Here is a 14,132-nt window from a genome sequence, read left to right on the forward strand (position 1 = left end):
GCACCAACCCCCGGGTTGAAAAGGGGCCCCTTTCCCCGGGAAAAAAAACAAAATGGGCCAATCCCCCCCCCCCTTTAAAAATAATTTTTCCCCCCTTTCCCCGTGGGTTTCCAAAAGTAAATTTTTTTTTTTTTTTTCCCCCCCCCCCCCCCCCCCCCCCCTCTCTCTCAAATCCTTCCTACTCAACCGCCAAAAAGTGACTAAATGATCTCTGCTCTTGGATATATGGCTGCAATACATGTGCATCACACATTCCTCAATGAATGGGCCTATGTGTTAATCATGAGCAATAAAGCAATGAGTGCCTTTTAAAAAGTAGTATGGTAAGATTTTAGATGAGGCATTAGGACCATTTATTAGGAATATATGCAATACTGTAGATTCCATTACATTAGAGATCAGGATAAAGTTCTAGCAAACGCACAGAATGATTTCAAACATGCTATCCTTAATACCTTAATACTGCTAAAATATGAAAACTATGAGAGAATATTTGTTTGTGGGAATTTTCTGTGTATTCTTCTCCTTGTAAGAGGTCATATTTATAATACAACGAAACCTGAATAGGAAGCAAATAATAAATTCCTAAATCTATTTGCAGTAGGAAATCAGGAATTAAAGTAAATCAATTACAATTATAATAGGAATTCTTGGTGTGTAAGGAAAGTAAGTCAATATCCACAAGTCACGCCAACACTCCCCCTCACGTTGGTGCATAGATGTCGTCAATGCCCAACTGATCTAGTGAATTGTGGAATGCTTTACTGAAAATCGCATTTGTCAAAATATCCGCCAATTGATCCTCGGATTTCACAAAATGCGCAATCTGGTCCATGTGTCGGGGTCGTTAGTCGAGAAGTCATAATCTGTGCAGCGGAAGATGCATAGGATACAGTTGAGTAGGAATTGGGATCGGAATATGAGCCTGAGTCGAGGCCGGAGTCAGAGTTGAAATCGGGATCAGAGTCTGAATCAGAGCCAAATTCGGGGTTGGGGTCATCATCGGAGTGGGGGTCAGGGTCGTCTTCGGAGTTGGGGTCGGGGTCGGAGTCGAGGTCGTCTTCGGAGTCGGGGTCGGGGTCGTCAAAAGAGGATCCTGATTCTGGATTAAGTTCGGGGTAAAAGTCTGCATCGAGGTCGTCTTCGGAGTCGGGGTCGGGGTCGTCAAAAGAGGATCCTGATTCTGGATTAAGTTCGGGGTAAAAGTCTGCATCTGTAGGAGCGGAGCCATCTGGGCACTCAACTCAACGATGGTTGGTGGAGAATGAGAGAATGAGTCGGTGGTGCTACCTCTATGAGGGTTGAAAAAATCATCAACCTCCATAACACTAAATAAAATAATCTCTATTACAATAGGACAAAATATAATTGGTAAGTAACCAAAATTCTAATGAAATAAGGACTCGCCAACACTCCCCCTCAAGTTGGGCAAAGATATTTCGCAGGCCCAACTTGACAAGCGAGTCACAGGACACCATACTTGAGAAACACCAATTGTAGAGAAGATCTTTTAGTCAACCAAGAGTGAAACAAGTGACAAACTAAAACAAAGTTCACAACGGAAACACAAGAGCAAACCCTAAAAAATAGGGCACATAGCAAAACATAGAAACCCTGTGAGTACGGGTGTAGATAAGGCAGAACACAGAAACCGTGTGAGCACAGCAATTGATAAGGCAGAACACAGAAATCCTGTGAGCACGGCAATAGGTAAGGCAGAACACCGAAACCCCATGAGCACGGCAGTGGCAACAATAAATTCTTCCATATAAACTTTAGCTAATTCCCTCAGACACAACTTCTCTTCAATCTTCCTCTCCCCCCCCTTTCAAGGGGGGAGAAGAGCACTTAAATTTCAAGAAGAACACAAGCACAGGTCCCTAGATCGAACCTGGCTCTGATACCATGCTAAAATATGAAAACTATGAGAGAATATTTGTTTGTGGGAATTTTCTGTGTATTCTTCTCCTTGTAAGAGGTCATATTTATAATACAACGAAACCTGAATAGGAAGCAAATAATAAATTCCTAAATCTATTTGCAGTAGGAAATCAGGAATTAAAGTAAATCAATTACAATTATAATAGGAATTCTTGGTGTGTAAGGAAAGTAAGTCAATATCCACAAGTCACGCCAACAAATACCTTATCCATATATCCTTCATATTTGCGGCGAGAGTATCGCGGCTTCAGCTAACAATGGAAGCGATCCTCTGCATGGTTCGTCCTTAACTCTTCTCTACAAAGACCTCCCTTGAATCATCAGTCAAATCAGCATCTCCATACCATATCACTAGCGCCAGACGGCCCTTTTTTTTTTTTGGTGTTTTTTATTTACAAATAGTATAGCCGGTCGGCTATACCTGGGGATTTGTTTATAAAACTAGTGTCGCCGAGCCGCTATACTATTTTTACACGTGGCGAAACGGGCGCCAGGCGCCAGTCGGTGGTCCTTCTTTTTTTTTTTAATAAATAGTATAGCCAGGCGGCTATACCATGGTTTTTTGTTATAACACGTGGCTATACTACAGTTTTATATTTAAAAATAGTATAGCCGCACTGCGATACTATTTGGGGCTATACTTTAAATCATGTATTTGTAAGTATAGCCGCGCGGCTATACTTTAAACCACGTTGGTTCAAATCCAAGGAGTAAAGGTTAGACTGGGTTTTATAAAGCTTACCCATGTTTAAATTTAAGTTTTATCTGTTATTAATTACATAAGAATGAATGAAATTTTCAGATTATGCCGGGCAGTCTTAGAAAGGTGCATTCTCCTAGAAGAGCACATGCTCCTAATGGAAGCTCTCCTAATGTTAATAACCATACACAGGTGAAACAGAAATTTCATCCCAGATCAAGCGATGACATAAGAACCTCAAGTCGACAGGCTGCTCCAGCACATTTTGAAAATGTGAAACAATCTCAGAGGACCCTTCCGCCATCTCTGCTTACTGCAAGAGATAACATGGCCCACAGTCAGTTTGGTTATACCAAAGGGATTTATGAGAGACCATTGTATCAGGGCAATGCCAATGAATTTGTTAGGCCTGAGAGCAGTGGAAGTATGTTATGTGCTTGGGATATGGCTCGTGTGATTGGGCGATTAGGTACGTAGTTTTCTTCTTATGGCGTCCTATGGTTGGAGCAATAACTAGAAAGCTCAGTTGGGATTAGAATTAAATGAAAAGGGTTGCTTCGAGGGAACCCAAAACCTCCAAGTTAGATAAGCTAACAGTAGGAATATTATTTGCTATCCCATTAATGAAAAGCCATTGGAATTTTATATATAGACTTTAGATTCTAACTGAAAGTATAAAAATAGGATATCACTTTCTCACGACATCTCTCCACTATGAGAGTGACTAACTAGACTCCTACAATTACTCAACTAAAGTTTAAAAGACATGCAACTCTATAAGTATTCAACAACTAAAGTTTGAAATTGTTGTTCTTTTGCAGCACTCAAATCTTCCTTTTTCTTTATAGTTTATTAGCATCAAACATGTCAATTTTGGGCTAACTTCAAACCACATATAAAATCATGCTTGTTTTTTCCAGAAGAAGAGGATCAGTACTACTGAGGCCCCTTCTACTGCTTTTCATTTTGGTATAACTTTTAAACAGAGTTTCAGACCCAAGCTCAACTAAGTTCTTAACTCACATCCAATGTTGTTTATGTAAAACAGTCGTATTTGTATTTACGTAAACAAAACTTGTCTTAGTTGTCTACATCTGATCAAATGGATCAACAAAACTTGTATCCATCATGACTTACATTACAAAACTGGAAATCCATTGATCTCTTAAACAGCCAACTTTCTCCACAGATGGAGGAAAATTTAGGACATATGTCATAGAACCTTAAACAAGAATCAAAAAGCAAGACTTGGGGAGAGCAGCATAAAATTATACAAGACGAGAGTATCGCGGCTTCAGCTAACGATGGAGGCGATCCTCTGCCTCGTCCGTCCTTAACTCTTCTCTACAAAGACCTCCCTTGAATCAGCATCTCCATACCATATCCCTAATGCGCGGCTATACTGTTTTTCACACATGGCGAAGCGGGAGCTAGGCTAGATGGGTCCTCTTTTTTTAAAAAAATAAATAATTAGTATAGCCGATCGGCTATACTCGGTGTTTTTTTTAATGCAAATGGTATCGCCGGGCGGCTTTACTGGGGTCTTTTGTTGGAATATATATATTTAATAAATAGTATAGCCGCGCGGCTCTACTCGGGAATTTTTTTTTTATAAAATGGTAAAGCCGCCCGGCTATACTATTTTTGACACGTGGCGAAGCGGCCGCAGGGGTCAGGCGGGTGGCCTTTTTTATTTGTAGATAGTATAGCCGCGCGGCTATACTACGGTTTTTATTCTAAACAAATAGTATAGCCGCGCGGCTATACGAGTTTGACACGTGGCGAAATAGGCGCAGGCTATGCTCGGATTTTTATAAAAAATCGTATAGCCGCGCGGCTATACTCGCATTTTTTACATAATAGATAGAGTATGGGCGGACGGCTATAATACAGGTCGGTTACATGAATGAACCCTTGTCCTCCGAAGCAAATACCTTGCCCTCAAAATTTCAACCACAACAATTGCTTGCTTCGAAGCTCTATATGGTTTAACCAAGTTACAGAATTTCCTGATTTTCAAGCTGACATGCACCCTTAATTCCGCCGTACTGTTTGCTGTGCACTTTCATGAATCAATGGAGCTGGCATTTGTTTGTTCCAACACAAACAGAGCACTCCTCTGCATCTCCAGCAATATGGCTAAAGCCGTGATTAATCCTATCATTCAAAACATCCTGCAACCAGAGCCCTTATATCAGAACAAAAGCACAGTGGAATATGGTTGAAATGCATATCGCATATACAGCAAACAAAGTTGAGCAAGCAAAGAGAAATATAACAAGCATAATCTCCCTTAATTTACTGGACATGTTTCTAAAACCAGGATAAATACATTCAACCATCAACATAACTTTAGCCAAAGCTTCGGGGAATTTTGTTACGACACCGTTTGATGCATAGGCAAAGAATCAAATTAAGGAAATTCCATTGTCATACCACGAGTAGTTGATGGAGGCCAAGAGGTGCCGTTACTATAGATGAGACACCAGGATGCTCCTTTGCAGCTTCAGCTGTCAGGGATGGAATATCCTGAAAATAACACACAGCCTAATCCATTTCACCATGTTTGTCTCGATCATCCATCCATACAGAGTTATCAAAAATCGAAATTCAACCTATATTCATTTAGTTAATAATATATTATGTTGAGCTACCTGGTTCCAATGTCTTCCAGTTATCAAAAATCGAAATTCAACGGTCCAGTTGGAGGCGATCATTGGTAACTATCAAAAACAACGTTTTTTAAAGGTATAGCCGTGCGGCTATACAATTTTTTTAAATTAAAGTATAGCCGCGCGGCGCTACTATTTGTTAATGGTAGCTACGGTGTCGTTTCACCCCGGAATTGAGAGCGGATTTCCTGGACCTGGAGATCCGCTTAGCCCACAGAGTCCAGCCCGATTATTATTGGGCTCGTAGAAATAATAGGTGCACATAAAAAAAACACGTTTTCTTTAATTAGAAAAAATATATATTAAGAGAGAGAACGTTTTCTCAAAAAAAGAAAAAAAATAAATGCATATCTCTGATATATTGAGTTATTTTTTTTGTTGCTGTAATCTTATTTAGTTGGTTAGTTGCTGGCTGATATTAGTATTTGAATATGATGAAGTCTCACCAAATAACTCATTATTGATGGATTCTAACAACTTTTGCTTGGTAGTTGTTATGTTTCTTTCACTGTCACCAGCCAATGTTCATTTACGCATTTGACCCTTATAATATTGCCTAGCTAGCAGTTTAGCACATACATATCCTTAATGTTATTATATTTCCTATTTTCCTTATCTCAACTTATTTTTATGTGTATTTCATGGATCATGTAAAACATAACTAATATGATTCCTTAATAGAAAACGACGCCTAATTTATATCATCTCTTGTCATTGTTTTACCACCAAAATAATTTATTAAGAAAAAGAAAAACACACACACAAGAGGAATCTTCAAACTCAGTCTTAACAAAATGATTTAGAGGAAATCCAAATTTCATGTCGGTATCAGAAATAGAAAGTGTCACTTCTCTTTCTTCTTCTGTTTTCTTTTCTTGAGAAAGAAAGTGTTACTTCTTTTGAATAAATAAAACAGAACAAATGTTGGCTTTAAAATCATTATCGCAATCGTTACCTTGCTATTGCTTGCAGCATCCTCCTTTTTTGACTTCTTTTGCAGCCTATTTTTAGTATTATTATTTTGGTTCAATTAATTTGGGAATTGCTTTTATTACATAATATTTGGCCACAAATTCAGCATTTTGGCCGATGCGGGATTACCACGGTGATTGTGTCCCTCGTCTTCTCCACCCAGAATCGAAACACCAATTTTCTTTCCTCCCAATATAACAAAATATATATATTCAGCATTTTGTATCCAAAAATTATTATGAAAAAGAAGAAAATAAAAAGGGATTTGTTTGTGGCGAAAATATTCTATCCCAGTAACCAAAAAAAAATAAAAATTCTATCCCAACATCACACGCAACGCAACTAGGAAAAACACTTCCCAACTTTACGACAACGAACTTTAAAAAAGAGAAGGAAAATCCGACCTCCCACTTGCAAAAGCCCAGTCAGTGCAAATTCAACTATTATGTCTCTTCTTCTTCTGGTCTCTGTCTAAATTTGCAAAGCTTTAAGCTTTTAGCTTTGAGCTTTGAGCTTTTAGCTTTGAGCTTTAAGCAAGCAGCTTAATTTTGCCTTTAGCTTGCAATTGCATACAACTTACCAGTCTCGTGCCACTCCAAAGTGCAGAGGTTCAAGTGGATCTGGTTCTGATTTTCACGTGACAGAAATGATGAGAGAGAGCTTGAGCTCTCTCCTTCTTTCTCTCTCTCTCTAGCTACTTAAGCTTTGCTTGAGCCCTAAACACCCAACATTTTGCCTTTGGGAGCTGAAAGTTGTTAATGCAAGAGCAGCTAATTGATTGATTAATTCATGAAGCGGAAGGCAGGTCCGCAGAAAGCACAGCACAAATGGAAGAGGAAGCTGTTCGTTGCGCTTTTGATGGGCTTTTGCTTCGGGACGTTGGTGTTGCTGATGCACACTCAGTACAGTCGGATTATGACACTCGCTTCGTTGCATACTCAGCTCACTCAACCCCCCAAGGTCGCCTTCTTGTTCATCGCTCGCAATCGCCTTCCCTTGGACCTGCTTTGGGATGTTTTCTTTCAGGTAATTGCTACTTTTGTTTTTATCTAATTTCGTGATTAAGAGTTGTAGTTTTTTTTTTGTTTTTTTATTTTTTATATAGGAAGAGTTGTAGTTAATCATATAGAAAATCGCTTGTTGGAAATTTATGTGAAAGATGCATTTTTGTTTATGTTTTTGTTTGCAGGGAGGGGAGAGTAGGTTTTCAATTTATGTTCACTCTAGGCCTGGGTTTCTGTTCAACAAGGCCACCACCAGATCGGTTTTTTTCTTGAATCGTCAAGTCAATGATAGTATACAGGTGGGACTTCCTATTTCCTTACATGAATTCTCAATTTGAAAATACAATATGTCATCTGTGTTTGTGTGCTCATGATAGTATGCTGGAAAGGTTTGATTTTGTACTGATAGGTATGACTTATAAGTATCTGGAAGATGAAAATTCTTATTGAAAACTTCAAATGGTCAAGTGAGAGAGTTAATGTACATGCTAATTGAGTGAATTTTACTTTTATTTTATGTATATTTAAGGATTGAGTTGAACTCTGTGCATGAAGATGATTTCTTTTCGTATCTTTATCCGGATTATTATATTTATTTCATGTGTTCTATACCAGGTAGATTGGGGAGAAGCAAGCATGATTGAGGCTGAGCGTATATTACTGAAGCATGCACTTGAGGATCCTCTTAATCAACGCTTTGCCTTTCTTTCTGATAGGTGAAGATTAGCTTGATCGTTTCCCCCCTTAGATTTCAGTGACATAAATTGAGTTCTGAACTTCTGATAGTTTCTTTTTCGGCAATCAATAGAACTTCTGTTTTTTGTGTCATCTAACAATATTTCAGTTACTTAATCTCTTTTCAGCTGCATTCCTCTTTACAGTTTCAGCTATATATATGACTACATTATGTCAACAAGAACCAGCTTTGTAGACAGGTGAATAGAACAACTCAAATATGTGTTATTATGTATATTTGAAGGAATCAGTTGTCTGTGGTCTGCAGTCATTAGTCGGTATCTGCATTCTATATCATTACAGACTAATTTGTTTCCCATCATCATGACTTTCATCAATCGAGGCCTCTTGGGTTCATCTTCAGAGTTCATACATATTATTATTAATATGGATCACAATGCGACAATATTTCAAGCATGGATCATTTTATGTTATCACTAAATGTTTTGTGAACTATGTTCTACAATGTTATATATATGTGTCTTTCTTATGATGGTCAATTTAAAAGTATATTTAACTATTAACTTTTGGAGCAGCTTTGCCGATACGAAAGAGGGCCGCTATAATCCCAAAATGAATCCTGTTATTCCTGTTCATAACTGGAGAAAAGGATCTCAGGTACAGGTTCAGTATGATGGATTAATTGCCTCTTGAGTTTCAGTGCAACACTGAAAAGGAAACCTAATAATATGCCTTTTATTTTCTGCTGTGTGACTTTTGTGCCGATCATCTTATTCTTTTCTTTTGCTTTTTCTCATTGCAGTGGGTTGTTTTGACCAGGAAGCATGCTGAGGTTGTAGTGAAAGACAATACAGTCTTTCCTATGTTTCAACAGCATTGCAAGGTAATTTTTCATTACATTGTTATCTGACCATTGCATGGATAAATGTTGCAGTTACAGCCTTTTTGGTTATTCCTGTAACATAGTATCTTTGTGAGAGAATCCATATATTGCATATAAGGAATACAGATATTGCAGAAGGATGGCTGCTTTTATCAACTAGAAAAAATTGGCATATTGTAATGGTTAAATTTTATTTACTAAAACACTTCAACTAAATTCACATATACTGTTGTACCTAAAACTGGAGAGGAAAGCTTTACTCCTTGCAATGAGTAGCTGGCATATTAGTTCCTTATTTTGCACAGGATTCTTAATAGTTGTTAAGTACCCTTTTTGTTTTTTACCAGTTGACACAGCACTCTATTTGTTTTTCTTTGTTATCTTGTGAAGTTCTTTTTTAATATAAATTTTTTGGTTAGTTTTGGTTTTTTCTCTCTCATATTTTACATGTTCTATGTGTGGCAATGATGCAGACGAAGTCGCTACCTGAGTTTTGGCGGGATCGTCCCATTGTAAGTACTCTTATTCATCTTTTAAACCTTTACTTCAACTACCACATCGGCTTTCCAATCAAAGCAGTCTATCACCAATACTAACAATCTTTTGAAATATTAAATCCATTTTCCTGTCCTATTTCTTATTCATTTGAGGGCTCTGATGTAAATTTGCTGACACAGTTTTCAAGAGGTGAAGTTTGATTTTCTATTCTGATTGCAGCCTGCTGATACATCCAAGGAGCACAATTGTATACCAGACGAGCATTATGTTCAGACATTACTGGCTGTAAGATAAATTCATTTCTAACCATTGCAATCATTTGGACAGAAACCTGGATTTGTTTCTTTATTAGAAGAATTATGATTCGTTAATTTATACCTGAACAATTTTGGTCAATAAGGAAGAAGGTATTCATAGGCATTAGGCAGATTGAGGCTTCAATTGAATAAATTTATGTGGGAATCCATTCAGAATTTTTTTTTCCTCCTCCCCCTCCCTTTTTCTTTTGGAAAGCTAAAACAGCAGCGGAAGCTTTTACATCGCCATAATAGTTTAGCTCTCTAAGAAACCTGTATTTTAAATTTCAGCAAGAAGGCCTTGAAGGAGAAATCACGCGTAGATCACTGACACACTCGTCATGGGATTTATCATCCTCTAAAGACCGTGAACGCCGTGGATGGCACCCTGTGACTTACAAATATTCAGATGCTACTCCTATGCTTATTAAATCTATAAAGGTATGCATATATTTGATGTGGCAGCAAGCTGTCTATTAGAAATCATATAGTAAAGGTTGGATCAACTATACATTGATGGATCTCATTCCTAATGCCCCCAAAATATAGGCAAGACTCAAAATGATGGAAACGACATGGTTGTCCAACAAAGTTCTCTTGATGTTTTATGAAATTAGACTATTTCACTTCTATCATTCTAATATGTTTCAACCTGAGGATTCACTGATATGAGACTAATGGAATCCAAATGTTTTCTTTCTTATACAAGCATCAAACCCATTAAACCCATACAATGGTTTAAATGTACATGTTTAATATTTGTAGAGATTTTTCTGGACTGTTATTTGAATTTAATAATAGCTTTTAGCATCAAACCCATTAAACCCGCCCATGCAATGGTTTAAATGTACATCTTTGATATCCGTATAAATTTTTCTGGACTGTTATTTGAATTTTAATAATAGCTTTGGAGACTGATTTGGAAAGTTAAGTTACACAGGTTATCAGATTCAATTAATGTAGCAATGTCCCTGTTGAAGCTAGAAAAGCATGAAAACAATTTCGATAATTTTTTATATATTTTTTTTCAGGAGATAGATAATGTCTACTATGAGACTGAATACCGGAGAGAATGGTGTAGTACCAAGGGCAAACCATCCAAATGCTTTCTTTTTGCACGAAAATTTACCCGGCCTGCTGCTCTCAGGCTTCTTAACACGGTACGTTTCAGAATTCAATATGTAGATCAGCACTATGTTCAGGATTTTGCCTATACTCATATTTAGTAACACATGGTTATGCATGTTTTTCTATTTGACAGACTGCACTGGAACTCAAACGGAGCAAGGATTAAAGTCTTAACTCTGGTAAAGTTTGTTCTCAGCTAATCTGGCTAGTCTTGATACATATTAGAAAATAGTAATTCGATTTGCAATCAGCGGAATAAAAGAAAAAGGAGGTTATGTAAATTTTGTTGGGGAGGGGATGGTGGGGAAGGAGAGGGACAAGGTGTTGTACTGTGGTATGTATTCTTTTTAGAACAAAACAAAAAAGGAAAAAAGAATTACATAGAATAAAAATGTAACTATTGCTTTCTATGTCTCCTCCGCTATACGAGAAAAACTTAGTTGCAACGAGAATAACATTGTTTTGCTATTCTTCGTCAATAATGCTTTGTCATGAGGAAGTGTTATTATGCGTGTCATAGAGTTATTGGCCATGATGGCAAAATAATGTTATTCCCGTTTCATGGAAGTCTTTCTCCCGCTCCTTATAGGATTTGGGTATTTAAATTCTTTATCTCCTGGGGAGCTGCATGTTACATCATGTTGCCGAAAGATGGACAAACTGGGCCAGTTGACAACTTGCACCTTGACCCTTGGGCCTTAAATCTGTGATTTCTAATTTTGCCAATACAATAGAGGCACTATAACTAATATTTTATTTTATTTTATACAAGTGATATTTTATTTAAATTAATTTAGTATACTTTGAGGAAGATTCGAACTTTTGTGCAAATGAATAGACACATTATATTATTCTAACCAACTCGCCTCAAACCAAACAAACAAAAAGGAAAAGTAGAAAAGATTTGGGCTTTGTATAATAAAGAGAAAAGTTTGGGGTATGGGTAGCCTCAAATTCTTTTTTTCACGGTTTATATGGTGGGTCCATGCTGAACGCGTATTGCCGGTCATTGGTTGAGTGAAAAAGTATTCATTCTACCTCAAAGAATAATGACTGTAATGGATATTTGGATTGGGTCTGTTGGCCCTTGGGTGCATGTCAATTGTCCTTGTTTGCCAACCGAAACCATCAATGAAAACCAATACAATTATTAATGGTTTCATTTCATCGACTTTGACTCAGAAGAAGATGAATTTGTTGAGTTGTCGGTGTCCAATTATCTGATAACCCATCCATCATATTTCATATATACTATCAGGCTTCAAAAACCAGACACGTAAACGGGACTTTAGCTTTTGAAAGGGCTAGCAAATGCATGCAGATGTCCTCCACTCACCGGCACACAAAAAAGCAGCAACAAGGCATGGGCATGTGGCACTACATCTCCCAATAGCACTGCTCCCCCGTTTCCGACTCACAGCACCAGAAAATACCTTTTTGACTTTGTCATCATCATAAGTCAGACTACATGTTCATCAAAAGAAGTAAATGAAACTTCTAAATTATAGGGTGGTTGGGTCTTGTTGGGAGGAATAAAGAACTATTGTGAACAAAATCGTTAGTTTCTTACGAATTTATAAGTTGATTTTTGACTGTCGATCCGTTGTGAAAAAATCACTTTGTCACGAATTTGTTTGCGAGTGAAAGATGGGAGATTCTATGTGGTCCTATCCTATCCTATCCGATGTATTATAGAATTTCATATTACAGGTAGTTACAACGTAAGGTTTTTCTTGCCCACGCGGCGCTGTATGGGTGTTCCACGTAGCACATATTCTTATTTTAACCGTAAAAGAGCATTTGGTCGGTGGAACTGGATCCTAAGATGTTTACACGTGGCAATGGTCGGCACACTGTCAACTATGGGCCTATATAGGTGTACTAGTCTAGTATTGTTAATCTCATTCTACAGACGGAATCGAAGGGTAAGCCCACAATACTTAAAAGGTCAGAGGCCCACGAAAATACCACACGCTTTGAATAAGAATATTATACTTTAACTTGTATGAGATAAAACTTCTGAAGAAAACCCAACCAATTATTTATCCAGCAAAAAAGAAAAAAGAAACATAAAACAAGTTTTTGAAAAAAATGGAACGTATAGAATATTATAACCCAAGACACAACAAAATTTGAAGAATCGCAGCATAAATTTTCCACGGAGTTCTGGAAGGCACGTAACTCGTTGATAACCTCTTTTCCTTTTTCTAAAGGAGATTTTCCAAATAAATAAAATAACAATTTAAGGAGACTTTTCTGGTAATTTGATTGCCCTTCTTTGAAAGCGATAGACAAGATTTCAATAGATCTTGTCTTCTGGCTTAATTCAGGGTTTAGGATTTGGAAGTCAACAACCTCACATATATAATTACTTTAAAAATATTATATATATTTTATTGAATCTTGAATCATACTTAACTGACGAAATTAGGACCAGCCATCACTACTATATTCCCGGGGAAAAGCGAGAAACAAAACAAAAACAGAGAGATAAGATTTGGGCTTTTCGTTTTTTTTTTTGTTTTTGTTTTTTTTTGTTTTTGGGCCCGTGTCACTTTGAGATAGTATCATATTCGTATATGTGTAGATTGATTCCTTCAACTTTTAAAGATAACATGACGTGTAAATTTAAGCAATTAAGAAATTAAGGTTGTAATTTGTAATTTATTTTCGATTCATAAACTAAAATATCATTAGTGATAATCATAAAACTAAAATAACACATGCATGGAAAATACGAGCAAAACCTTGTATTTATGAACTTTTAATTTATTACCGTGATAGCTTGTATTATATATGTCCAAGTAGTAAAACTACGTAGACATGCTCATCCGATTGATTAAAAAACAAAAAAAAAAAAGACATGCACATCCGTTTAATTGATCATGTGCACATGTAAGTTTTCATGAACCCTAATATTTCGATCAAATTAAAACACCATGCCTTCATTTTACAAGTCGATTGAACATCAGCACTCATAGCCTTGTAATTTGCATGGGGCACCAAGCCTTCATTCAATTTTCACCATGTATCTCCTGAAATGAAATTCAATACAGCCCTTTTTTGTGTGTGTGTGAAAGATAGAGAAATTTTATTAAATGCGAATAGATCAGTTAACATCCTTGGTTAGGCAATTAAACAGTCGATAAACATTATCCCAATTGTGCCAACCACCAATACGAAAAATATGGGCTGCCACCAAATGTGCAACTTGATTACAATTCCGCGGAGCATGCTAAAAGTCCACCTTGTGAAACTGTTGAATCAGATATATAACAGCAAAAAGAATGACATTAAACAATTCGAAACAATTTGTTTTCCTTTGATGGCGATGTTAAGCGC

General features: G+C 37.1%; 1 protein-coding gene across 1 annotated transcript; it reads left to right on the plus strand.

The window, feature by feature from the left end:
- Positions 6,363–11,266, plus strand: LOC18784241. Its single transcript, XM_020559173.1, has 11 exons — positions 6,363–7,311; positions 7,475–7,588; positions 7,905–8,005; positions 8,153–8,224; positions 8,561–8,642; positions 8,788–8,868; positions 9,342–9,380; positions 9,586–9,651; positions 9,954–10,103; positions 10,694–10,822; positions 10,924–11,266. Exons 1-11 carry the CDS (start codon positions 7,075–7,077, stop codon positions 10,954–10,956), a joined length of 1,104 nt encoding a protein of 367 aa, XP_020414762.1. The 5' UTR covers positions 6,363–7,074; the 3' UTR covers positions 10,957–11,266.

The sequence above is a fragment of the Prunus persica genome, chromosome G3 (genome assembly GCF_000346465.2).
Source record: "Prunus persica cultivar Lovell chromosome G3, Prunus_persica_NCBIv2, whole genome shotgun sequence".
Lineage (NCBI taxonomy): Eukaryota > Viridiplantae > Streptophyta > Magnoliopsida > Rosales > Rosaceae > Prunus > Prunus persica.